A 25,342-nucleotide genomic window follows, 5' to 3' on the forward strand; every position below is an offset into this window, starting at 1 on the left:
GTGTGTGTGTGTGTGTGTGTGTGTGTGTGTGTGTGTGTGTGTGTGTTGAGGGAGAAATGGAAATAGAGAGACAGAGCGGGGAACTGATAGAACGTGAGACAGAAAGAGAGAGAGAAAGGAAGGGAGACCAGCAGAGGAACAGCAGGAGTTAGTTGCAGTAGATGGAAGTACAGGAGAGGATCTCCCTGCAGGCTGCCTGCCTGGGACGGCAGCCTGTCCCGCCGAGCTGTAAGCCGGCCTCCTTTGAGGAGCTGGGGCACTCGGTGTCGTGTGGTGGGGACAGCCCACAGCAGCCAGCCACAGTGCATGTGTGCTTTCAAGGACTCCCTGAGGGCACACTGTCCACTGTGCCCTCCCTAGGCCCAGACAGCCCCATCTCCCCGGCCAAGGAGCTGGCCCACAAGGAGCTGGCCCACAGGGAGCTGACCCACGCAGTGCGCAGGCAGCAGCGGGCGCTGGAGGAGCACCTGGAGGCCTGCCTGGAGGAGCTGAGGAGACTCTGCCTGAGGGAGGCGGTGAGCACTTTGCTAGCCCACCTGGCATGCCCGCTCCATGGACCACACCTGCTGCTAACCAGGAGCCACGTTTGGGGTGTTCGGGCTGAGGCCTTCCCTGTTCCTGAGGGAGTTCTGGGCAGCCTGGGGTACAGGGCCCAGAGGCCCTCTGGGTGCAGCCCCTGGATCTGGGGCCTGGACAGGTCTGTGGAGAGAAGGGGGGTTTGCACGGCCCAAGCAGGGAAGGACACCTGTGATCAAGGACCCCTGGTGGCTCGATGGTTAAGCACTTGGCTGCCAACCCAAAGGTCGGTGGTTTGAACATTCCCAGTGACTCCCTGGGGGAAAGACTGTGGATCAGTTCGCATAAAGCGTACAGCCAAGAGAGCCCTCAGGGACAGTTCCCCTCTGTGACATGGGTCCTTCCTTCGGGAGGAGCTTGGAGGGAATTGGATGGCTCTGGGCAGTGCGAGTTCAGAGTGACCGCTTTGGGTAGAGGGTGGGAGGGGTGCATACCAAGGCCTCTTGGAAGACAAGGCACTATCATGCAGACCCCGGTGGCAGGGTGCCTGGCTTGACGTTGTTTTTACCTTAGGAGCTGACAGGCACGTTGCCAGCAGAGTACCCCCTCAAACCGGGGGAGAAGGCCCCCAAAGTCCGCCGCCGGATTGGAGCTGCTTACAAACTGGACGAGCAGGCCTTGCACAGGAAGGTGAGAACTTCGGAAGGCCACCCTGGCCCTCTCCTCCCAAAGATTTATCAATGAGCCCGTGGGCTCCCAGACCATGGGAGTACTTAAAGACACAGTCCTGAAGCCCAGCACCCATGCCTTACAAGGGTGCTTGGCCCCACGTCCCATGGAGAGGGACAGGCAAGGGCCACCCACCAATGTGTAACCAAAGGAGCCGAGAGAGCCAGGCTCTGGAGCGAGGACCCTGGGCTTGGTCACCAGTGGGCGAAAGACCAAGTCACCAGCCCTGACGGCAAAAGCGTGTTCTGACAGATTACTCAGCCCGAGGGCTATTCTCTCCTCTTTCTCAGCATAGGTGGGGGAAGCTCCAGCCCTGTGAGTGGTGACAGGTTCTCATGAGCAGCCACTTGGCTAACCTTCCCAGCCCTTCGGGGTCAGAAGGGAAAGTGCCCCACTTTGGTGGCTGCCTTGCCTGGCACCGCGGGCGGGCTCCAGGCCTGCTTTTCAGGCAAATGGAGACGGCGCACGCTCCTGGCATCACCCACCGCTCCACCCTTTGACACTGCTGTGCCCTCCCCCTAGATCGATGCCCCCCACCCCCCTGAGCTCCCCGCCTCTCCTCTCCCCCCTCCCCTCGCGCAGGACCCGCTGAGCGGCCTGGAGCAGGAGCTGGCCCTGCAGCTGCAGATCGCGGAGGCGGCGCGGCGGCTGTGCCGGGAGGAGAACATCAGCCGGCAGGCCCGGCGGCAGAGGAAGCACGCCATGCTGCACGAGGAGAAGAAGCTGCGGCAGCTGGAGCGCTGTGTCGGGGAGCAGCGTCGCAACAGCGCCACCCCTCCTGACGCCCTCCCGCTGGGCCGAGGTGAGCCAGAAGCTTCCAGACTCCATGGGCCAGGCCAGCCTGCCGTGAGCTCCCGGGGGACCATAGGCAGCTTGGTTCTGTTTACATGTGTTTGCAGTACTGCCTGTGGTGCCCGGCTCTCTTTCATGTTCCCAATCCACTCCCGAGGGGTGCACCTCCAACCAGTTGCCCTGAAGTTGACTCACAGTGTCAACTCCAGCACCCCCAGTACCACACCCCACAGTCCCAGTAGAAGTGTGCTCCAGAGGCTGAAAAAAATAGTTGAAGCAAGATCACCAGGCCTTTCTTCTGAGATACCTCTGGGTAGACTTGAGCCTCAACCTTTTGGCTAGTAGGTGAGTGCTTTAGCCATTTGCACCACCCCGGCTGCCCAGACCTGCCTGTTATCCATCCTTCTCTGCAACCCTAGGGAGGCACAGGCCTCCATCCTGGGAGGGCCTCATTCTCCCTCCTTCCTTCTGCCAAACCAAACCAAACTCACTGCCCTGGGGTCGGGCCGACACATGTCTATTGAGCACAGGTAGAACTGCCCCTGGGAGTTTCTGAGATTGCAACTCTTTATGGGAGTAGAAAGCCCCATCTTTCTCCCATAGGGTGGCTGGTAGTGTCGAACTGCTGACCTTAAGGTTAGCAGCCAATGCATATGGAACCACTATAGGACCAGCACTCACTCCTCCTTCCTTCCTTCCTTCCTTCCTTCCTTCCTTCCTTCCTTCCTTCCTTCCTTCCTTCCTTCCTTCCTTCTATTTCCCCCTCAAATAGAGCACCTTCCAGAGGACTTCTGGACAGAAGCTGTTGCCCCTTGGCCCTGAGTCTAGCCTGCAGGGTTTACCTGACTGGAGACCCCCAGGCCCTCAGAGAGGGGGGGCTCATCTAGGTCTGGGTGATGTGAGGCATCTGTGAGCCAGGCTCGGAGGTGATGGGCTTGGCTTGGCCTGAGAGAGGCTGTACCTGAGGCAACCCCTGCTGGGCACAGCTAAGCCCTGAATTGTTTCGGAGGGCCACAGCCATTCATGGAGACATCTGACTTAAAATCCAGCACCCCCAGTACCACGCCCCACAGTCCCTAAGTGTCGCTCACCAGCCTGGTCAAGAGTGGAATCCTTCCGTTCTGCTCTCTGCGCCCGTGCGTGGTGCCTGTAGTCTGGCCCCTCAGCACCTTGGCCTGTGGAACAGTGCCTGCAGGGCATCCAGTGAAATGTCAATGTCCTGAGCCAGCCAACAAGTGTCTCTTTGCCCTTGAGCTCAGCCATCTTTCTTTCTATCGATACGAATACCATTTGCTGCCTGGGAGCCAACCGCCTAGTGCCCATGGCTCAGCCCCTTCCCCAGGCTTTCACGCTGGGTCCCCGACTGCCCCCAGCTGGGCCTGCTGGGTTTCCATGCCATCACGCAGATGAGGGAACTGGGGCTTGGAAAGGGAGTTGGGGACAGGCCAGTGATCCTGGGGCAGTAGTGGGTTCACAGGGCTGGGCCTGGACTGGGTGAAGCCTTTGCTCCCCCCCCCTCCCCCCGCAACACACAGGTTCCCATTCCTGAGTGTCTGGCTGGCCCGTTGCCAAGGTCCCTCTCCTCCCTGGGAAAGCCTGAGTGAGATGCCTCAGGGCCCTTCCTTGACCCTGAAAGGGAGGGTGTGTGTGTGTGTGTGTGTGTGTGTGTGTGTGTGTGTGTGCCTTATCTCAGCGTAGATCTCTCTAATGTTCTCACTCCCACCCACCACCTCTAATTTAGGGGAGGGAGGGTGTGACCCACACTTCCCAGGCTGCCTTCAGCAGCCAGGAGGGGAGGATGAGGAGGCCTCCACTGAATAGTTGTCCCAGTGACCAAGGAACAGCGGTATACGCTGGTTTGAGTGGCCCAGGCTTCTCACTGGTCGTGATGCCTCCTGCCCGGCCTGGCTCCCAGGTCTTCACAGCTCCAATGGAACGGAACTTCTGCATCGTTCCTCCATCCCAGCAGGGTCCCTGGGACTTCAGTGTCCCTTGAAAGGCAGCCACTGACCTGAGCATGGCAGTCCCTAAAAGTTAACTTGTGTGCTTGCCGGGAGCACTTGGGGAGCGTGTGCCACCCTGGGCTATGAGCCCGGGTCCCTGTTTGTCACACCACCCTGTGGCTGGGTGGCAGAGGTGGGGGTGTCACTCTGCTGCCATTACTGTGAATAATGACACCTGTGTTGGGAGTGGGGAGCAGGCTTGGACATGCCTGGGGCTGAGAGGTGGTTGCTTCGCCGTAACCCTGTGTGGGAGACAGGCAGCTGAGGCCCTGAAACCTGTCCAGGAGGACTCAGCAGACATAGCTAGCGTTGCTGCTGGGTGGCACCCTCCAGCTCAGGAGTGAAGACATCCCCCCCCCCCCTTGAATTCAGGCTCTCTTCTTGACATGGCCTTAAAGCTGGGGGTTCTAGGTTCAGCTCCGACGGAGGCTGTTCAGGGCCAGTCATTCCTGTCGGGCAGCTCCTCTGCCCAGCTGTGCTCGCCCAGCAAGGAGGAAATAGGGAGGGATTCATAATTAGCTAGTAGCCAGAAGGTATTTTGAATGTAAATGAAATATACACCCTTCCACCCAATAAACACACACGATCTCTATACAAATGGGTTCAGTTTGAGAAAATCTTTAGGGTCACCCTGAGTAGTTAGCCAGACCTCTGCAGAGCATGTGGGTGCTGTACAGCTTTGGCTCCCTGCGGCAGATCGGAGGAGAGGGGCCCTGGCACACCCTCTGTGCTGGGAGACAGTCGAGAGAGCGCCTGCAGTGTGCCAGGGTCACTGAGTCCAGCGTCAACCCATTGCTGTAGAGTCCCTTCTGAGCCCGGTGACCCCCACGACAGAGTGGGACCTCCCCCAGAGGGCTTCCAAGGCCATTGCCTTGATGGAAGCCAGCTGCCACATCTCTGTCCCCCATTTGAGGCGCTGCCACCTGTTCAGCTAACAGCCGAGTGCTTATTCCCTGTGCCACCAGGGTCCTCGGGGTAACTGAGAAACAGGATCACAGAAATATTGCTAAACCTTTTCCATCGGTCACTTATCACTAGTGGCGATCCATTTGGGCCAGGCATCTTAGAGAGGCCTGCACTTGCTCCTCAGCCTGGCTGAGGCTGTAAGGGAGGGTCTTGCTGGACCAAGAGCCACGGGCGGGCCTGGGAGCAAGGCCTAGGCGGGGCCTTGTGGTCAGCTCCTGCGTCCTTGCGGCTGCCTCTGGGAGGTGCAGACAGTGAAGCTCCCCCTGCAACCACTTGGGTTTGGCTGGCCGACAGTGCCCCGCCCCACACACACACAAAGATAAGTCCTGTCTTTGCATCCTCCCCCTTTTGGGCCAAGGCGGCTCTGATCTGTTTGTTTTCATCAGGTTTGGAGGGATGGGAGCAGTGTTTCCCATATCTCATTCTGGTCGTGTCGTTGGGCCATGAGGGGTCGGGTCCAGATTCTCTACAGCTTGACATCTGCTAAGGATAAAACTCTTGCCTCTGGGTGTTGCGAAAGATCAGAGGCAGGGAACCAGGACCCAGTCAGAGGCTGCTGTGTAACCGCATCCCGATGCAAAGGGTAGTTGGGAGCCAAGCTGGGCACGGAGCTTCAGACCGGGCTGCCTGACAAGGTTCGAGAGCTGCTCCAGGTAAAGCCTCTTCACCGAGCAGCCTTTGGTAAACTAGTCTGTGAAGGCCCAGGTAGTAAATAATCGGGGCTTCCTCAGCCGGAGTGTCTCTGCGGCCGTTACTCAACAGTGAACACTAGTGTGAAAGCAGCCAGACGCTAGGTCAACAGACACATGGAACTGTGTTCCAGCAAAGCTTTATTTGTAAAAAAAAGTCAATTGGATTTGGCCCACAGACCACAGTTTGTCAACCTCTGTAGTAGAGGGTTCCAAGACGGCTGGACTTGTTTACTTTGCCTAGAATTTTTTGAGGGTAGTGACCTAGGCATTAGGCACTCGCTAACAGGAGAGTGAGTAAGGTGTCGTGGTTACGAACACAAACTCAGTAGTCACACTGTGGGCGTGAAGTCTGACTCAGCCACGTCTTCACTGACTGGCCAAAGCCAAGTCACTCACCCCCCACCCCCCACCCCCCACCGAGCCTTGACTTCCTCAGGGCTCACACGGAGATGGTCCTTCTGCAGGAAGCCAACCTGCTGCCTTCTAGTGGTCCCGACTCACGGTGACGCCCTCGGTGGCAGAGCTGTGCTCCACTGGGTCCTCAGTGGCTGAGATCCCCCAAGAGCCCGTTTCCAGGCCTTTCTTTCAAAGTGCCTGTGGGTGGATTTGAACAGCCAGTGCTTCCTTTACTAGCGCTTGACCGTCTTTTAGCAGGGTGCTTAACCGCGCCTGCTTCCTCACTGCTGTGGCGCCCATGCCGACTCACAGTGACCCTGTAGGACAGGATAGAACTGTCCCTACGGGGTCTGAGACTGTAACTCTTTACAGGAGTAGAAAGCCCCGTCCTTCTCCAGCGGGGCAGCTGGTGGTTTCAAACTGCTGACCTTGTAATTAGCAGCCCAATACATAAACACTAGGGCTCCTTCAGACTTCAATATGGAGATTGGATAATACATAGGAAAATGACGCACAATACCCATAGGAGCTGCTACTACCATTCCTCATCTTCGCTCTCACAGTTGGCAGTGCTCTGTGAATTCCCTTAAGTCTCCTCAAACCCCTTCTCAGGATCTGAAGGGCAGTGGCAGAAGTAGGTTCCCCCTGATTTCCTGGGGAGCAGCGGCTGCAGCCAGGAGCCCTGTGGGCCATGGATTAAGTATCCGGCTGCTTACCAAAAGGTCGGCATTTCGAACTCAGCAGTCCCTCCGAGGGAGAGAGAGGAGGCAGTCTGCTTCATAAAAGATGAAGAGCCGTGGACACCAGTGGGGCGGGCAGATCTTCTATGGGTCAGAATCAACTCTATGACGGCGGGCCGTTGCTGCGGCTGCTGGACCTTGTGAAGATGCTACGCTCCGTTTGCTGGGAGTGACTTTCAGTGTCAGCAGCTGGCGACAGGCCAGTCCTCCCACAGGACCGATCCTGCAGTCCCTAACCTGAGTCGAGTGCTGACAGCCCCGCAGCCCACTTGTCCTTCTCACACTGCTTCTGTGGCACACGCGAACTCCCTCTGCCTGGGGAACCCTGGAGTTGAGTCGTCTTGTGGTGTCAGAACAGCTAGCGAAATGGTTTTCATCTCCAAAGCGTCACACACACACACACACACACACACACACACACACTCAAATGTGGATGCTTTCCTCTGGCTTCTTTGGACAAAGGAAGAAACTGAGGCCCAGAGCTGAGAAACGGCCAGGGCCATCGCCGAATGAAAACCCAGATTTCCTACCTCCTAGTCCCTGATTCTTTACTTTTTCCCACTTCCAAGTAGTAAATTCGCCTTCAGTGTAGTACTTGGTTCACAGCAGGCATTTCCTTGGAAGGGGATGCTGTCTTGGAAGAGGAGGGACCAGGCCCGGGGTGCTGGGTATCAGGTCTGTGCAATGGGCCCCCTCACCTATTTACCTTCTCCCCCTGTTGTTTTTGCAGAGCTCAGTGCCTCGGATGACAGCTCCCTGTCAGATGGACTTCTCTTGGAGGAGGGTGAGTGGAGCAGCTTGGGGATGATTGTCAGTGCTGGGCGCCTACCACCAGGTCTCGGGGCCTTTGCAGGGCTTGCTCCTGAGAGTTTCAACGGGCGTGAAGCTTTCGCAGTCCAGTGGGCTGGTGAAGGCCAGGGTCTCAGATGGGATGTGAAGTCGATTTCCATGTGCTGCTCAGGTGAGGGTAGAGTTATGTTACCTCCCCCCTCCCCAAATTTTAAAAGATCCCTGGTGGTAATAGTGGGTTATGTGTTGGGCTGCTAACTGCAAGGTTTATGGTTTGAAACCAGCAGCCGCTGCTCAGGAGAAAGATGAGGCTTTCTACTTCTGTAAAGAGGTATAGTCTCGGAAACCCACAGGGCCAATTCTATCCTGAGTGGGAATCGACTCAACGACAGTGGGTTTGCCTTGGTTTGGTGGCACAGTGGGTTAAGTAGCGGGCTGCCGACTGACGGCTCTGTGGCTCAAACACACCGGCCACTCCTCGGCAGAAAGAGGGCGCTATCTGCCCCTGTATAGATGCACAGTCCTGGAATCCCCAGCGAGCAGTTCTCCTTGTCCCGTAGCATTTCCGTGTGCTGGAATACACTCCACAGCAGTGCGTTGGCCTTGGTTTTCCCAGTGTGGAAGCTGAGTGACTTTGGTGGCAGGGAGAGATGGATTCTGGGTGAGCCTATTGGCCTCTGGTGCCCTGCCTTCACCCAGAGCCTCCACCTTGCTGAGGTTCTTCTCCACGACATGCCTGTCAGAGCTGAAGAGTGACCCAGCCACAGGGGACCACCCTCCAGAGCCTGCCTTTTAGAAAAGAGGATGGCACTGGGGGAGGAAACACAGGGCCCCAGATGAAAAACAGGTTTGCAAACCCTGAAATGGGCCAAGAAGGTGGCACGGTGTGCCCGTGGGAGGACCCGGGCTAATAAGGAAATAGGCTACGTGGGCAGGGAGAGAACAAGAGAAATGGGTCAACAGAAAGCCAGCTGCCAACATGGGACCCGGGGGCAAAGGACAGAGTCCAGTCGTCGAGTTGGGCAAGTCCAGAAGAGGCAACCTGGAAAAGGCTTCTTGAAGGAGGGAGGTGTAAATAGCCCTGCGAGGGCAGAAGCCCCGAGGGAGGAGGAAGCACTTGGGAGCCTCAGGATCTGAGGCCCAGCCTGGAGCCATGGGACAAGCCAGCTCGGGGAAGGAGGGCAGGGACTGAACTGCTGGGGTTCTTGCTGGGCTAGTGCCCCCAGCCTCTGCCTCACCAAATTTCTTTAATCCCAGCAGAAGAACCTCAAGGGCCAAAACCTCCCCCAGAGGCTCCGGCTACACCTTCCCGGCCTCCCCCACCCCAGAGCCTTGAGGGGCTGCAGCCAGCAGGACCTGAGACTGGGGGCCTGGAGCGAGCCCCCATCCAGAATAGCCCCTGGAAGGAGACCAGCCTGGACCACCCCTACGAGAAGCCCAGGAAGTCATCTGAGCTCAGCAGCGAGTCTAGGTCTGGCTGGGAGGGAAGGCAAGAGGGAGGGATGGGAGCAGGCGGGAACTCTGCTGGGGGTGACCTGGGATTCAGTGTATGGAAGCTGAGTTGTGGGGGGGCATGGGAGAACACCCCTGGTTGGCTGAGTGCTGGTGGGTGTGTGAGCTGGCATGGAGACCCCCTTTTACTGGGTCCCCATTCCTCTGAGTGCCCTGAAGGGAGGCAATTCCTGCCACTGACTGGTCCCCTTTCTCTGCAGCAGCCCAGCCACCACACCCCAGGATGGGCCCAGCATGTCCAGTCTGTGGCTGCCAGAGCCGGCCCCCTTCCACGGGGTCCCCACCCTCAGCATTCCTGGCCAGCAGCAGGGCCACATCAGTGCCCCAGCCACCCCCGAGATGCAGGGGAGGAGGGGCCAGTCGCAATCTCTGCGGTAAGAGACTGCGGGGCCAGGGCTTACAGTTGGGGGCTGGTAGCCTCTAGAAGCATCTAGGACTCCCCCCGATGCTGCACGGCTAACACCCCGGCGCTCCCTCAGAATGTCTTCCTGGAGCGGCCCTCTGTAGATGTAGGGTCAAAGGCGAGTCGTTTTCATACAGAGCCTCCAGTCCAGGGGTGTTTGGGGTTTTTTGGGATAAATTGATTCGGGTTTCTGACCTTTGGCCTGTTCTCCTGTGCCAGCAGATATTTTTTGCCATCATTTTATTCTTGGTCACTGGATCCCCGGTGGCGTAGTGGTTACGTGTTGGGCTGCCAGCCGCCAAGTCAGCAGTTTGAGGCCACTGGCCATGCCAAGGGAGATGGATGAGCCTTTCTCCTCCCATCAAGAATTAAATGACCTTAAAAAAAAAAAAGAATTACAGTCTGGGAAATCCACAGGGACTGTTCTACCCTGTCCTTTAGGGATGACTAATAGCAGGGAATTTGGTGGTGCACCTTAGAAACGGACACTCCCTTTGGGCTGACACTAAGGACGGCGGGCGGTTTGCAGCCCCGTGGAGCTGCCCTGTGTGTGGCTAGCTGCCCTGGGGACCACAGACCGCTTTTATGCATTCACCTGACCATACCCTCCTGGGCAGATGGTGCCCACGAAGTGCCAGTGAGCACAGCAGTGTGCCTAAAGTGGCTGGGCAGACATGACATGTCAGGTAGCCTGCTGTACAGGGACAACAGTGTACGAGTGACTTAGGGACTGCTTTCCTGCGGGAGTAGCAGTATCCACCGTGGCTGAGTGACCCGGCGCCCGAAGACCCAGCACACAATGGTGCCCCAGCACCAATGGTGTCCCTGTGGTGGTTTTTTTTCCCCAGAAATGGCTCTCTAGGCCTTGCTGCCTAGGTACTTCAGAGTGGGCCCTTTGCAGCACTCAGGGGCTCCCTGCAATGTCAGGGTGTGTTAAATCCTGGCATTGGGTGTTTGTCTGGGGGAGGGTTGCTTTAAGGTGCATCATGCTTGGGTAAGATGCCCTGGTCCCTCGGCCTGCGCTGTTGAACCGCCATCGCTGAGCTTCGGTGTGGCCCCTTCCTCCGCAGGGTGGACGCCTTCCGCGTGGGGCTGGAGGGCCGGGGCCGCAGCGCCTTCCCCCGCCGCCGCCCCACTCACTACACGGTGACCGTGCCGGACTCCTGCTTCGCTGTCCCGAAGCCCCCTGTCTACCACTCCTGCTCGGAGGACAGCGGCTCGGACGTCTCCAGTATCTCCCACCCCACCTCGCAGGGAAGCAGCAGCCCGGACATCTCCTTCCTGCGGCCCCTCTCCCCGCTGGAGCTCCCTCACCACCACGGGGCTTGGGTCCTGACCACCGGCGGGAGAGAGCTGGTCACTCACTACCCCCAGCTGCTGTTGCCTCCCGGCTACTTCCCGCAGGCAGGGCGCTACGTGGTGGTGGCCGAGAGCCACCCTGCGGCGTACGAGGAGGAGGGGGCGCCCCTGCGCTACCAGCGGCTGGTGGCCGCGCACAGCCGCATCGTGCGCACGCCCTCCCTGAAGGACAGCCCCGCGGGCCGGGGGCTCAGTAAGGCGGCCGTCACCGAGGAGCTCAGGAGCTGGCACGAGCGCGCGCGCCTGCGCAGCATTCGCCCCCACTCGCTGGACCGGCAAGGGGCCTTCCGCGTCCGGAGCCTGCCCCCCGGGAGAGAGGGCTTCCCTCGAGCCCTGGGGGCTCGCACTCAGGTACCGACGCTTCGAGGGGTGGTCTAGGCCAGGCAGAACCCCCCTCGTGGGCTAGCCGGCTCGGGCAGGTGCAGGAGCAGAGAGGGACAGAATGCTGCAGCCTGGTCCCCAGCTAGGGACAGTGGGTGGAACATCATTTCCTCTTGGCTTTGTGAGTCTTCCTGGATTCCTTGAGGCACCGTGCTAATTTCGCCTGCCACGGCTAGCCACAGCACATAGCAGTGTGGCTCACGGAGATGATCTTTGAACTGACTTATTCCTTTCCCCGTCTTCCCCCCACCCCCACCCCCATGGCCTCAGAGATAATACACAAAACCCTTCACCCTCTGTTTGCAACTGAGGAGCCAATACGAATTTGCTGGGTGGAGTGAAAACCCAGGGTTCCTGAGGTGGACAGATGGCTGCAAAAGGCAGAACCAGAGGATGGGTGCTGGCCAGCTTCCTCCATCATCTCCCCAGCCCCACACCAAGCATCAGGCTTGCTTAACTGTGGCGCACAGCTCTCAAAGCTCAGACCCGCTACTTACAAGCTGTCTGAGGAGATGAGTTACTTAGCCCCTCTGGGGCTCTGTTTATTCTTCTGTAAAATGGGCATGGTAAGATTCCTATCTCCTAGGGGCCGTTGAGAAAGGAGTTAACCTTAGCACATAGTTAAGTCTCAAAACCAATCTCACTGCCTTCCGGTCGAGTCGCACTCAGAGCAAGTGTGTAGGGCAGGGTCAAGATGCCTCTGGGTTTCCAAGACTGTCACTCTTTGTGGGAGTAGAAAGCCTCCTCTTTCTCCCTCAGGGAGGGCTAGTGGTTTTAAACTGCCGACCCTTTGGTTGCCAACCCAACTTGTAACCCGCTACGCCACCTGGGCTCCTCATAGCAAGGACTCGAGAAGTGATAATCTCCTCCTCCAGGGCCCTAGCAGCCAGGCTCCAGGCTGGGGTTTAGCAGAGAGGATAGAGCACTCAGGCATGAAACTTGGCGGTCACTCTGGTTTCTCTGCACCCGGCTTCATGATTCAGGAAGTGGGGCTGACAGCACATGAGTCCATTCTTTATTCCTTCTGCTGGTACGGAGTACTCTACGGGGTCAAGCTCCACACGTTCCCAACAGATTTGCTGCTCTGAAACCCAATCATCCCAGCAGGCCTAGCTGGCCGCATGTGCCTCCCCCACCCACCTGGCACCCTGCGCCTGGCAGCACCCTGGCCTCCCTCCCCAGCTGCACCCTCCAGCTGACGTGCTTTTCCCTCCATTCGAGCTTGGACCTGCCCTTGGCCTCGGTCCAGCCCTGCCTAGCCTGTCAGACAGGGAAGGTGACAGAGAAGTGAGCCTGCAAAAGGGGGAGAAGGAAGTCAGGGTGCCTGTCAATCCCCAAAGATGCCTGGAGTGGAAGACGGGCCAGGGTGATCTGAGGGGGCAATGAACCTCCTTGGGGCAGGCGGGGGTGGGGGTGGGGCGGGGCAGAGGCTGAAGCGCAGAGCTGGGGCAGTGCAGATCACCACCCTGGAGGGGTGGGGTGGGGTGGCGCACTTGCTGTCTGGACTATCTGCCTCACTCACCCCGCTCTCTCCGTTCTTTTTGGCCCTGGCAGGTCCCTACCGTGTGTGTGCTCCGGCGATCACCTGAAGGTGCCCCTGTGCAGGTCTTCGTTCCTGAGAATGGAGAGATCATCAGCCAGGTGTAACCAGGCCAGGTGTCCCCTGGGCCCCACGGTTGGAGAAGACTCTTTCATCTCAGGGCCAGGCCAAAGCCCACCCTGCCCCCTGAGCATCTCCCTTAAGCTGCCTCACCCGCATCGCTGGCCGATGGCCTGGAGCTGAAGCTTTTGGGTTTTTTACTCTTTATTTTTGTAACAGTTTTGGCACAGAAGCCCTGGCTTGAGGACCTATATGCCTTTTGTCCTAAGATCACTGTCTGTATGGAGATTGTGTCTTAAGGCCTCAGAGACTGGCCTCCTGGACTTGAGGCCCTTGCATACCTGCCTGACAGCATTTGCCTCCTTCTGCAAGACAAGTGGAGGGCGTTTGAGAATACCCTGGGCTGTCTCTGGGCCCCTCTGATCTGATCTTCTATGAAGTGGTTCCAAGAGCTTGCCCAGAGACCAGCCCCTGTTACAGGTGGCACACACGCACAGGTTTCTCCCGATCTCCCGGGTTTCTGGGTACTATCAGGATCCACCCCCTCCCACTCCACCCTGGCCTGGGCCAGGGGGAGAACTCCCCCCATCCCTTGTATAACGTGCTCTGTGATGCACACATCAATCTGTTGACTGTAAAGGTCAGTGGTGGAATATTGTCTTCCTGGCCTTGACTCCTTTCTCGACCTGTAAGCCTTTTGTAGGGGTCTGACTTCCCCTGCCCTCTCCATGGCCTGGTAGCACCCAGCAACTCTGTTCTACTTGGACCCCACATCCTGTGTTTGCGGCGTCACCAGACTGTGGCATCCGAGGGCAGGGCTGGGGCTGGGACCATCCGTGGTGTCAGTCGATGGAGAGCGAGCAGCCCACCGTTTGGTCACCCTCTCTAGGTGTCCTGTGGACTTGCAGTTCCACTACACCTTGACCTCTGTTCTTCATAGTCCTAGAAACCAACAAACCCCAAACGTTACCAAGTTATTTGGAAGGGCACCCCTCTTTTGTGACATGTTCTCAAAAGGATCGCAACCCCTACTCCCCACCCAGCGCGACTTCTGCTCTGAGTTTGTCCATTTCTCTTGAAAGAGGGAGCATCCGTGGTGGTGGTGCAGATCTAGACATTTCCGCCCCGCTCCCTGGTGAGCTCAGGCTTTTCCTCTAGAAGGCTTCACTTCCCTGCCCCAGGTGCCCAGGTGCAGGCTTGGAAACTGCCGTGCAAAGGAGAGCCATCTGATGGTTCCTGGGGTCTCGCGTTCTGGGTCCTTCTTTGCTATCACGTCAGAGTCCTAAATAGGGATCGAGCTTCAATGAGAAAGCAGCTGTCCTTAGGCGACTTGGTGAGGGCAGGGCGAGTTGAGTTCTGAACTTGCCCACAGTCCAGAGACTGACTGAAGACACTAAAAACGTTGATGTCTGACACAAAGGAGCCACAGTTCTTCCGAATGGGATTGCGCAGGGCGCTAGGGGAAGAACAAGGCAGCCTGGCAGAAGGAGAGGGAGAGGGCTCTGGGGGAAAGTCCCTGGCATTTCCTCTCTGTACCCTGACTGCATCCTGCTCTTCCCCCAGCCCCTTTGGGCTGACCTTGCTTCCCATTATATTCACGTGCCTTTCCCCCACTTTGTCTCAGCCCCTTCCTCCAGGGTACGACCACCCTCTGCTATCCAGAGCTCCTTGGGCTGAGCCAGGAGACAATCAAGTACTGCCCTCCCCAGCTGAGGGCTCCTTCTATTAACTTATTGGTCATACCTGATACATGGTATACTCAGCTGCAGGGCTAGAACTGTGTGGGTTTTAGTGCCAAACACATCAATAAAGTCTGTTCTTTGTGATTGGTTGGCTGAGCTGGGGATGATGGATTTTTTTATTTGGTGCCAAGTTTCCGTTCCTCAGGTGCACACCCAAGGTGGGGAAGTCACTCGACCTCTCCAGCTGGTTTGGCCAGGTCCCTGTGGGGTGGGAGAGGGAGGACCTCAGGTTCTCTGCCTCCCTGATGGGGTGGAAGCAAGCTGTCCACTCCCGCTCTCCACCCCAGTCAAAAAGCTAGAAGGCCTCTTCCGAGTCTAAGGAGCTGCACGCTGGGCTCACTTCCCCCACAAGGACAGTGTCATGTTCATTTCTGGTGCAGACTGGTAGGACGGCCAAGGCTAAGGCGCTTAGTCACTCTCTAGGTCTGGAGCTGAATGCACCTCTGCCTTAGAATAGTCAGTCATCTAAGCTCCAAGTGCACCATTTCCTGAAGGACAAAGTCCAGAGGGTTAGGGACAAAGTAGGAATGCACACAGGAAAAGCAACAGCCACGCTGGCTGAGGGGACTGCGATGGATGAGTGGGATCAGCATGTGTCTGAAATGCTGACTGCAAAGCTGTGACCCGCTCTGCCAACCTTCGCCTAATTCACAATAAAAAGAGCGAGTGGAAAGGGGATGAGTAACTACGTCCGTGAACAACTGTCTCCTTTGCCAGGAGACCAGAAGAACTGGATGGTGGTTCCCGGATACCACAACTGAACATGTTGACCCAAGCTTCCTTAAGAGTGGAAGTGAGCATTTAAAAGAATTTATTCCATTTTGCTGAAAATGGATACATTGAAGCATAAGCCAACTATCATTTCTACCTGTGCAGCTCAGTCCACGGATGTCTAAGCGCTTGCACTGTCCTTCCCTGGCAGCCTCAGGAAGGCTGGTGTCTGCTGGGCGGGGCGGGGCAGTGGTTAGAGATGATGAGCTAGATGTTATTAGAGACGAGGTGTGGTTCGGGATGAGTCTCCAGCCCCTTGGGAGCTGTGTCTGGAGCTCATGAGTAGAGGTCCTCATGCGGAAGAGCCCCTTCCTTCCCCAAAACGGACACTCTAGGAACCTTCCTCAGAGGGTATGTAAGCATCTGGGTAGACTATTGAGTTTTATATAAAGGGTAAGTGTACATTCAGAAAGCATCCCAAACCAGTCCAGTCCAAGCCCATAAGTCCGACATTAGCACATATGTCTGACATCGATCTACAAAGTCCTCCTCAAACTCACAAAACACACAATGACACCGACTGCAGGAGGAAAGTTGAATCAGTGACGGTGTAAGCGTCTCAGCGCTGGCAGGGGTCTCCACACTGCTGCTCCGGCACACAGGGCTGCATCGGGTAGGTCCATGTGGCTTCTCCTCAAGGATGCCTCGCAGGAAGTGAGCCTTGCCGGCTGAGGCAGAGAACTAGCTAAGGCCGCTGCACGCTGGTCAGACCATCAGAGAACAAGAGATAAGAAAAGTGAGGCTCACTGAGCCATTTATCTATCTGCCCTTTAATTAAACTGCCCTTCAATGAATACCACATGTGTTCATCGGCCAGGTTGGCACAATAAACCTATCACACAGGGGGATGGGGATGGCTCCCCACAAGCCCCACTTTTCCCTGGAAGGAGGGTTCTGTGAGTCCATCCATATCCCGACCCCACCTCCAGCAGGGGTCCTGGGGGTGGGCTGCAGGGAGCTCCTCGGCACTGCACTACCCTGTCTGACCTGCAGGGGGCGCTCCAGGCACAGAGACACTGCTGAACTATCCCCTCTGACCTGCAGGGGGCGCTCCAGTGCCTGGAGCTGCCTGTGACCTGGATCTGAGAGGTGAACAGTCCGTCAGGTAGAGAAAGGGGTCCTGCTCACTGTTCTCCCCCCACCCACTGCCCCAGCACAGGAAGGGGCAGAGCAAATAGGGCCTGGGCAAACAGTGAGGTGACCCCAGCCCTGCCCGGGGAACCCAGGGGCTGGCATGTGAGGGCGGTGGGGATCTGTGGACTCCAGGGGCCTGGGGCAGTGGGCTGTACGTGGAGGCCGCTCCAGTCTGGGCTCCAGCAGTCTGGGCACTGCTCTCCGACTCTGAGTCTCTCGTCTATGGATCGCAGGGAGTGGGATGCCCAGTTTGGAGTTTCCCATCACCGGGACCAGTTAGGTGCAGGGCCAAGTGCTCGCAGGACCTCGGGGAGTGACCTGCCTGAAGACAGGACAGACTGAGACCCACTGAGGGAGCCTCCCTCACTGAACCAGGGCTGGGGGTGCGCACATGGGTGTCCAGGGTACGGAGCATGCACATTGTGTCCAGTGCACGGTATACACACACCATGTCCAGTGTCCAGTGTGTGCCCTCGGGTGTGTCCAGTGGCATGTGCCCATCTGGGGCCCCACGGCTTAGGGCTGAGAGAACCAGGCTGTGGAGCTGTGTCTCACTGGTTCACAGACAACTTACCCTGTGTCATGTCTGGGAGGGGCAGGCATGTGGAGGCTCTTAGTCCCCTACTGTATAGGGCGAAAGTGGGACTATCAATCGGGAAATGAGGACAGAAGCCTCTGGAAAGAGGGGGCCTTACCCCAGCAGCAGAGGGTGGACAGTGGCCTGCAGTGGTCTGAGATCTCCCCTCCCAGGGACAGCCCTCAATGGAAGACTCCTTGGCCAGCGAGATGAACAGGGCCCAGTCGAGGGTCCCGAGTCTGAAATGGGAAGGAAAGGGAAGCAGACAGCAGGACCCTGCACACCCCCCAACCCCCCCACCCACACCCCCGGCCCTGCTTAACCAATGCCCTTTCTCACAAATGGCCAGCTTCACCCCTGGAGCAGGTAGAGAAGCTCCCTCCCCAGGAAGGAGGATTGAGCTTGGACTGGCTCTGTTTTCCCTACAGCTACAGACTGCTGCCCTGCACGCCCAGATGAATCTGAATCCCAGAAAGACAAAACAGAGAGTAAGCTTCAAGCATGCCGTTTCCCATGACGTTTGGAAGCCGAATGTAACAGGTAAGTGGTTGGCCCTGGACAGAGCGGCCTCTCAGCTCTGGGTGGTGGCTCTGGGAAATTCAGATAGCCAGACCTTTGGTGAAACAATATTGGTGAACAGGCCTGCCCACTTGAAGCTGTCCTTTTCAGAGCTCCCAGCTCTGCCTCTTGTGCCTTCAGACCTATCTCCATTAAAAAAAAGTCAGATCACATCACTCACTTACATAAAGCCCTCTCAGAGCTCCCATCTCATTCAGAGCAAAAGCTCCAGTTCTGACAATAAACCATACAGCACTCACGATCTGTCCTACTACCAGTCTGCTTCTGCTTCCCAGAGCAGGCCAGGCGTGATCCTGCCCCAGGGCCTTTGCATTTGCTGTTTCTTGGGCCTAGAATGTTCCATTTTTGTATCACTTGCTCCTCCTCAATTTAAGTCGTATTGGGATTCAGTCAGGGAAACAGTCTCTGGCCTCCATGTATTTGTAGATACAAACCAATCTGGGTAAATGCAAAAATAAATAAAATTAGAAGGGTACCTAGCAGTGATTCTTGTGATGCAGCCCCTGGGATATAAGCTCTATGACAGCACGGATTTCTGTCTTCCTTGTTTACTGCTGTGCCCGAAAGTAGGAGCTCAGTCAATGGATACTGGAGAATGAATGAATGGATTGAATTTCTACTATGTGCCCACGATTAGTCCAAATCCTTTTCGGATGCATTAATTCACTTCATCCTCACAACAGTAGTACCCGAAACAAAACATAAAAAGTGCACACGCAAAACCCACGACCACCGAATCAATTCTGACGCACAGTGGCCCTATAGAGGGTTCTAGGACTGTCAAGCTTTGGGGGAGCAGACAGCCTCACCTTTTTTCTCTGGAGCAGCTGGTTGGGTTTGAACCACCAACCTTGGCGTGAGCAACCCAAAGCCTAGATGCTGTAATTATCATCCCCATTTTAGTAATGACAAAACTAGCCCTTGGGAAGTTTCTTCGCTCAACATAACTCTTTACATGTGTTGGTATCTTCACACCAGTGATAGATGTTGTCATGTTTCCCATAGTTGAGTTCTGGGTGGTACAAATGGTTCCTGTGCTTGGCGGTTAACCAGGAGTTTGGGATTCCAGTCCAACCAGAGGTGCCTCAGAGGGAAGACCTGGCAACTTACTCCTGAAAGATCAGTCGTTGAAACCCTGTGGAGATCAGTTCTGCTCTGACACCTAGTGGAGTCCAAGTCAGGATGGACTGACTGTCATTATTTTCCTCCATCCCCATTATGCTGCATTGACTCTAAGCACTATGCTGCTTGGCTTTAAGCCCCTACCCCCTCTCCCTGGGTGCTCATTTTACAGGGCAAGGAGGCCTGTGCTGCTTTGAGCCTGAGCTCTGCCACCATCTCCCTCCTTGTGCCCTTCCGACTCCCGTCTCTGTGGACTGATTTTACCTCTAGCCTCCCAGGTTCTGTTTCTACACTTGAGTCCCAGCCCAGAGAAGCCTGTCCTAGTTGACCAGTGATGCTCCAAGGTTGACTTGGACTTTCAAGTCCATTCCCAACCAGGATTTCAAAGCCCACTAGGGACAGCCCCAGGAACATATGTCCACTGGGTGTGCCTTACAGGCCTGTCTTCCCAACTGTCACCATCCCCGGGCAGGCCTGACACCAAATATCTCTCAATGACGCCCCTCCATGGTTGCCTTTCCATTTTGACGTTTGAGGTTGATGCTTGGCCCCGGCCTGCAGAGGCTGGCTCCTGGGCCAGGAGACCTACACCACACTCTGAGGGGTTTGGTGCTTTCTGAGGGTCACTGGAGCTGGTGGTGGGAGTCTCTGCTGAATTTCTATTCCAGCTGATAAAATGAGCCAAACTCTGCTGACACCATCTCTTTTCAGGACTGCGCCAGTCAGAACAAGAGGCCTATCAGTTCATTCTGGAATTTATATCACTGGAAGAAACGGTAAGAGGATGATCTGGGACTTGAAAGACTGAGAACAAAAGCGGAAAGCACCAGGAGCCAGGCCCCCTTGACTTTTGAGTACTAGCCCTGGCTTGGAAGCCGCCTAAGATTCAACTCGCTGTGGCCTCCAACCTGGGCAAGTCTCGGGTGGTCAGGCCCCTGGGCTGAGTGTCCACCGTCCTCATCCTGTATGCGGACTCCTCCTGGTAGACCCTGCAGACACCATGCTGAAGAGGTCAGGGAGCAGCCCATCTTTGGGGGTCAGGGCTCTTTGGTGGCTCTCAGCTGGGCTGGAGGGGCGGGGTGACGGGACGAGCATAAGGCTGTGTGTTGTCTTAGTCTGAGATGGAGAAGATGAAGTTCCTGAGGGCGGTGGAGACCCTGAGCAGCGCTGTTCGGGCCCAGGGAGATGGCAGTATGAACGATTACTATCCAAAAGATCAACTGGCAGACAGAATCGAGGTGAGAGGGGCGGCTGAAGCTCTTTGGGGGGTGGCCATGGATGACGCAGGGGGAAGGGTGGCGAGACCAGGCTAGCAGCCCTCTCTGAGGGGAATTCTTCTTCCTGCTTGATCTTTTGTAGACGTTAATTCTCCAAGAACCCACTGAGAACTTGGTCAGCAGTGTGCGCCAACAAGCCATGCTCTGCATTGTGGCCCTGAGGTTTCTGTCCCTGCTCCTGTCCCCTTGGGGCCCCCTGGGGGGCTCTGAGGCCAAGGACATTTGGATTGGGAGGAAGGGCGCGGCTCGGTTCTTGGGTTCTGGGGGGCAGGGCTCCATGATTACCACTTATCTGTTCAGGGCACCCTAGGGTGGTGGGATGTCCCCCGTGCTCACCACAGAGGGCCTGTGGGATACTCAGCATGAACAAGGGTCTCTGGCCAAGAGGGCATTGGGAAGTAGTTAAGGACTCGGGTCCCTGCTTTTCTGTGTGCCTCAGAAATAGCAACTGAGCAGCTCCCTCCAGAATCCCTGGAAACAGCTCCCCTCTGATCAAGCCTCCAGAGGCCCCTTTTCAGCCCCACCTCTCCCCACAGCCAGGTGAATCCTCCCTTTGACCTCTCGCATAAGCTGCACCTGGTAAATGCTGGCATCTTTAGCGTGTTCTCTCTGCCCCTGATCATGCCCAGCCTCAACCGGAAGGACAACGCGAGTCTGTATGTGCAGGTAATTCCCATGGACACCTCCCCAGCCAGGATTTCTCCTGGAGACTGTCTCCTAGCCGAGTCTCCTCTCAGACCTCACCTTCAGGGGCCCACAGCCCGCCACCACCTGCTGCTCAGACTCGCTCCAGGCAGCCACCTATGGCCATCACTGTCCCCAAGAGTCCTCTTTCTCCATGGTGCCATCCTCAGTCTTGGGGGGGGACGGTCTGACCATAGACCCCTGTATTCTTTGGAATGGAGACCCTGGGTAGGGCAAATAGGTGCAGCATGCTTGGCTGCTCTTTCTTCACGAGGTCCTGGGTGGCCAAGCGGGGACTGTGGCCGGCTGTCCTGTGTCCTCCACTCCTCCTCTTTCTTCAGACGGTCCAGGCCCTAGATGACATGTTGCAAGCTCTGGTGATGGATGAGATGAACCCCAACATGCTGATGCTGCAAACATTTCTGGAGGTGAGTGGCTGTAAGAAATCAGAGTCCCCGAACCCCTATGTTGATCCTGGTCTGTTTGGGAAGAAATGGAAGGAATATTGATCAGTCTGGGTGTTGCTCTACCCAAGTCCCGGGTTCTCAAATCTGAGCTTGTGTAAGAATTGCCTTGGGGCAAATTCCTCTACTTCCCTTCCTGTGGATCGTACACTTTCAGGACCAAGGCCCTCAGGTTCCGGGCCCGTTTCAGTTCGGAACCTTGCATGATGTTTCTTTTCCTGTTGGACTTCAATCTTCTTCAGAGTTCTTTCCCCCACCGTGAGTGAGGTCTGCTCGCCCTGGTAGTGCTGCCTTCCTGAGTCTGTCCCCAGGAAGCTCAAAGCATTGCCAAATACTTCCTTCATCAACTAAGAGCCTTTCCAGTTTCTAACCCCCACCCCCCAGCCATCGAGTCACGGCGACGCTGTAAGACAGAAAGAACTCTCCCCGGTCCCTGAGCCTGAAAACCTTTTTTCCCCTCCCCCCTTCGCTCTTAGTCGCATTTATTTATGTGCACTCACAGAACATGCGAATGCTCTCAAAATGATACACGTGAACACGGAGGCCTTGTGTTGCAGCTGCTGGGCAGACACGGCAGCACGGCTGGAGCAGGGGCACAATGTCTTTGTCCTTTCGCGTCTGCGGCGCACAGGGTGCCGCTCCGCATGGTGTGCAGTCTGGGACAGAAAGAGACCCAGTGGCTTGTGAAGTGTCTCCTCTGCTCATCAAAGCGGAGGTGTTTACTGTCCTGGGGCCCTTCACTGGGTCCGCCAAGACACGTGCCATTAGACCACGGTGCCTTCAGGATTCAAACCTGATGAGATAGGACTGTAAAATACGAAGGTTACTGGGGAGCGGCCAAGATGAACTGGGTCGCTTCAGGGACCCCGATCGGGATGGTGCCTCTATGACCTGAGCTCAGGCCATTCCAACCTCTTGGCAAGTAGTGACTTCACTGATCCCACACACAATCCTCTGAATCCCAGCTACTCACACTTTAAGTTCTATCAGGCAGTCACCCAATTGCCCAAAGACTGCTCATCACTCTGGCTGCGGAAACACAGGTAAGGCAGTCTGTGTGGTCAGGGGACCATGTTGGGTTCTTCAAGCTGAAGTGTGTAGAAGGGAGTCTTGCCCAAGAGCAGAGCACCAGACAGGCATTCTAGGAGGAACGACACAGGCACTGAGTTTCACAATTGGGCTGCCAGCACAGGATGCCTGAAGGGGCTGGCCTGGGACTAGGGACCTACATCAGCCTGCGGCCACCCACCCCCTAACCTGGAGCCACACAGCCCAGAACTTCTTGGCTCAGTGCTCCTCAGCTATACCCTGCTCCGAGAGACTGTACATCTTTACAGGAGCAGACAGCCTCATCTTTTCCCATGGAGGAGTTGGTAGGTTTGAACTGCCGGCTTTGCAATCAGCAGCCCAGTGCCTCACCTATAGTGCCATCAGGGCTCTGAAATGTTCTTAGTTATAACAAAGCACCATCTCCGAGAGGAGTTTTAATTGGGGAAAGAGCCAAGAGTCATTTGAAATTAAATCTCAAGAACGAGCTGGTCATTAATTATGGCCATAGAATTTTTCTTCAATAGCAGTTTTATGGATATGTAATTTGAAACTGTGGAATTCAATAGTTCCATCATACAGTGAACCCTCGTTTATCGTGGTTAATCGGTTCTAGACCCTACCGTGATAAATGAAATTCTGCGAAGTAGCATTCCTTATTTGTAAATCAAATATTTTCATAGTTAGAGCATAGAGGACATGAAAAAACACCCTTTAGTCACCATTACACTCATATTACCCAATTTATTAACTGAAAAAGGGAAAATACAGTAAAATATTTTGGACGTTACAATTATCATTTATTATTTATTATATTATTTATGGCATCTAGTTTACAGTATTACATATTTCACATACAGTATTATTATATATAGTTCTTACAAATACTGTAATCAATAGCCTATGAAATGACTTAAGGGATGTACTCTACAGGTGGGTCACCGTCTTTTTCCTCTGAAGGAGTGGGTGTAGGCAGTGGGTGCTGTTACGCAAAAACCGCGATAGAGTGAAGCCGCGGAAGTTGAAGCACGAAGTGGCGAGGGTTCACTGTATTAAGAAGAGTTGTACAATCATCACCATAATCAATTTTAGAACTTTTTTTTTCATTCTTGTTCTCATCATTCTTAGTGCCCCCTTTCCCCCATAACCCCAAGGAATCATTAATCCAGTTAGCGTCTCTATAGATTTACCTATCCTGGGTTTCATATACAGAAAAACATTTTAAAAAGGAAACAAACAAAAAAAACCCTAACAATAATAACAAAGAAAAACCTCAATAGAAAAGAAAATATTAAAAACTAGAAAAAATTTAAAATGGGTAAAAGGGAGATCAAATGGTAAGCTGTTAAATTTAAACCTAACTGCATCTGCAATAATCCACTTTCCAATGCAGTCTTCATGATAGCAAGGCTGTGCACATCCCTCAACTCTGGTCAGAGGGGATTCAGCAGAGGCTTAATCCATGTGGGAGCCCTGCAAATGGATTTTGGACTTTCATTGTGATCCATCACCTTCCACAAACCCAGTGTTCGCTATTTAAGCTCTGATACCATTTTCTCCTTCGGATTTGGATTTTATTACTTACAGTCCTTGGATCACACAGGCTGGTGCTCTTCTTCTATGTGGGTTTAGTTGACACCTTACCTAAATGGCTGCTTGTTTGAAGACAAGTCTTTAAGACTTTCAGTGCTAGTCTTCCTGATAGCGAGACACCTTCTAGTTTCTCCACTATAGTTTGCTTTAGCATCCATATCTCCAGTGTTCTTCCCATCAGGGTGAGAATCAAGAATGGGATCATGGTCATGGACTTTGAGGTCAGTGATAGTTCCGTGGCAGGATCCTTGCCTTCCTTCCATGCTAGAGACCTGGATCGATTCCCACATGCAGCCCGGTCTGCCTGTCAGTGGAGGCTTATATGTTGCTATGATGCTGAACAGATTTCAGCAGAGATTCCTGAATAAGACAGACTAGGAAATCAGTCCATGAAAGTCTTATGGACCACAACGATCAGATCCCAGTGTGCATGGGATGAACTCAAAGGCAGGTAACCAGAACTTTGAGTAAAACATTGTATGTGCCTACAAAGAGGGAAGCTTCTAGATTTAGAGCACAGTTCTTTTTGAGTGCCTTTAAAATTCTTTTAGGTCTACACAGACTATTCCTGAATAGAGAAAGGGACAGCAGACTCTCAAACTCATTTTACGAAGCAAGTGTAACTGATACCAAAACTAAGCAAAGGCATCATTGAAAGAGAAAACTATAGGCAAATCTCCCTTGTGAACATAAACGCTAAACATGCTAACAAAATCTTAGCTAACAGAATTCAACAAAGCATTAAAAAATCATACATCATGATTAAGTAGGATCTATACCAAGTATGCAAGAATGATTCCATATTACAAAAATAATCTGTAATCTACCTTATAAACTGGGCCATACAACTGTGCTTTGTATGTTTTCTCTTGTGTGTCCAACACTCCACACATAAAAGAATAAAAAGAGAGAGAGAGAGAGAGAGAGACCACAGCCTTGAAAACCCTCCCCCAAACTCTTTTTGGTGTTTGAGCAGTCTTGGGGGCTTTGTAGGCATCAAGCCCATCCATGTCATAGCACATGCGGTGCTACCCTCCAAGTGCAGCACGGGGGAGGGAGACGCAGGGCTCAGGATTTCCTTCGGGGAGTCCATTATGGGGATCTTTTACCCAAAGGTACATTATTCTTCCCCCAATCCTCTTATTGAGTTCACTTGAAATAGATCCCAAAATAGAAAATATTAGGGAAAATCCAATTATCTTGATAAATGAAATTAAAAGACTAAAAAGTTGTTCCTATGTGTATCGAAATTTGGGTCATATTTGCGACTTTGAGGTAATTCTTTTTTTTAAAAAAAATATGTGCATGTTTTAGAGATCACCTTTTCCTACAACACTGTATGATAGCACAAGACAGCGTCATTTCACTCTGGACTTTGTACAGCTGAATCAGATGGAGGGTCACTTTTGCAAATTGTCTGAGGGCTTTATGGTTGGCTCAAGCCATCTCCCATCCCCACGCATTCCTCTTTCTC

General features: G+C 54.7%; 2 protein-coding genes across 3 annotated transcripts in view; both read left to right on the forward strand.

The window, feature by feature from the left end:
• The window catches only part of GPR25 (G protein-coupled receptor 25), a 45,524-nt gene extending 43,687 nt beyond the window's left edge, over positions 1 to 1,837 (forward strand). The window contains exons 2-5 of the mRNA XM_045298177.1: positions 361 to 515; positions 1,090 to 1,206; positions 1,536 to 1,540; positions 1,828 to 1,837. Coding sequence (XP_045154112.1) covers positions 361 to 515; positions 1,090 to 1,206; positions 1,536 to 1,540; positions 1,828 to 1,837 — 287 coding nt within the window. The remainder of the gene's footprint in view (positions 1 to 360; positions 516 to 1,089; positions 1,207 to 1,535; positions 1,541 to 1,827) is intronic.
• Positions 1,838 to 1,839: 2 nt separating this feature from the next.
• Positions 1,840 to 14,716, forward strand: INAVA (innate immunity activator). 2 transcript variants are annotated; one of them, XM_045298316.1, is made up of 6 exons: positions 1,840 to 2,047; positions 7,565 to 7,795; positions 8,881 to 9,094; positions 9,336 to 9,509; positions 10,609 to 11,248; positions 12,833 to 14,716. In XM_045298316.1, exons 1-6 carry the CDS (start codon positions 1,948 to 1,950, stop codon positions 12,923 to 12,925), a joined length of 1,452 nt encoding a protein of 483 aa, XP_045154251.1. In that variant the 5' UTR covers positions 1,840 to 1,947; the 3' UTR covers positions 12,926 to 14,716. The 2 variants fall into 2 exon arrangements, with proteins under 2 accessions (XP_045154251.1, XP_045154250.1); XM_045298315.1 differs by having other exon boundaries at positions 1,862 to 2,047; positions 7,565 to 7,618.
• Positions 14,717 to 25,342: the final 10,626 nt, after the last annotated feature.

Source organism: Echinops telfairi, unplaced genomic scaffold (genome assembly GCF_000313985.2).
Source record: "Echinops telfairi isolate 266 unplaced genomic scaffold, ASM31398v2 ScPeMD7_7424;HRSCAF=8462, whole genome shotgun sequence".
Lineage (NCBI taxonomy): Eukaryota > Metazoa > Chordata > Mammalia > Afrosoricida > Tenrecidae > Echinops > Echinops telfairi.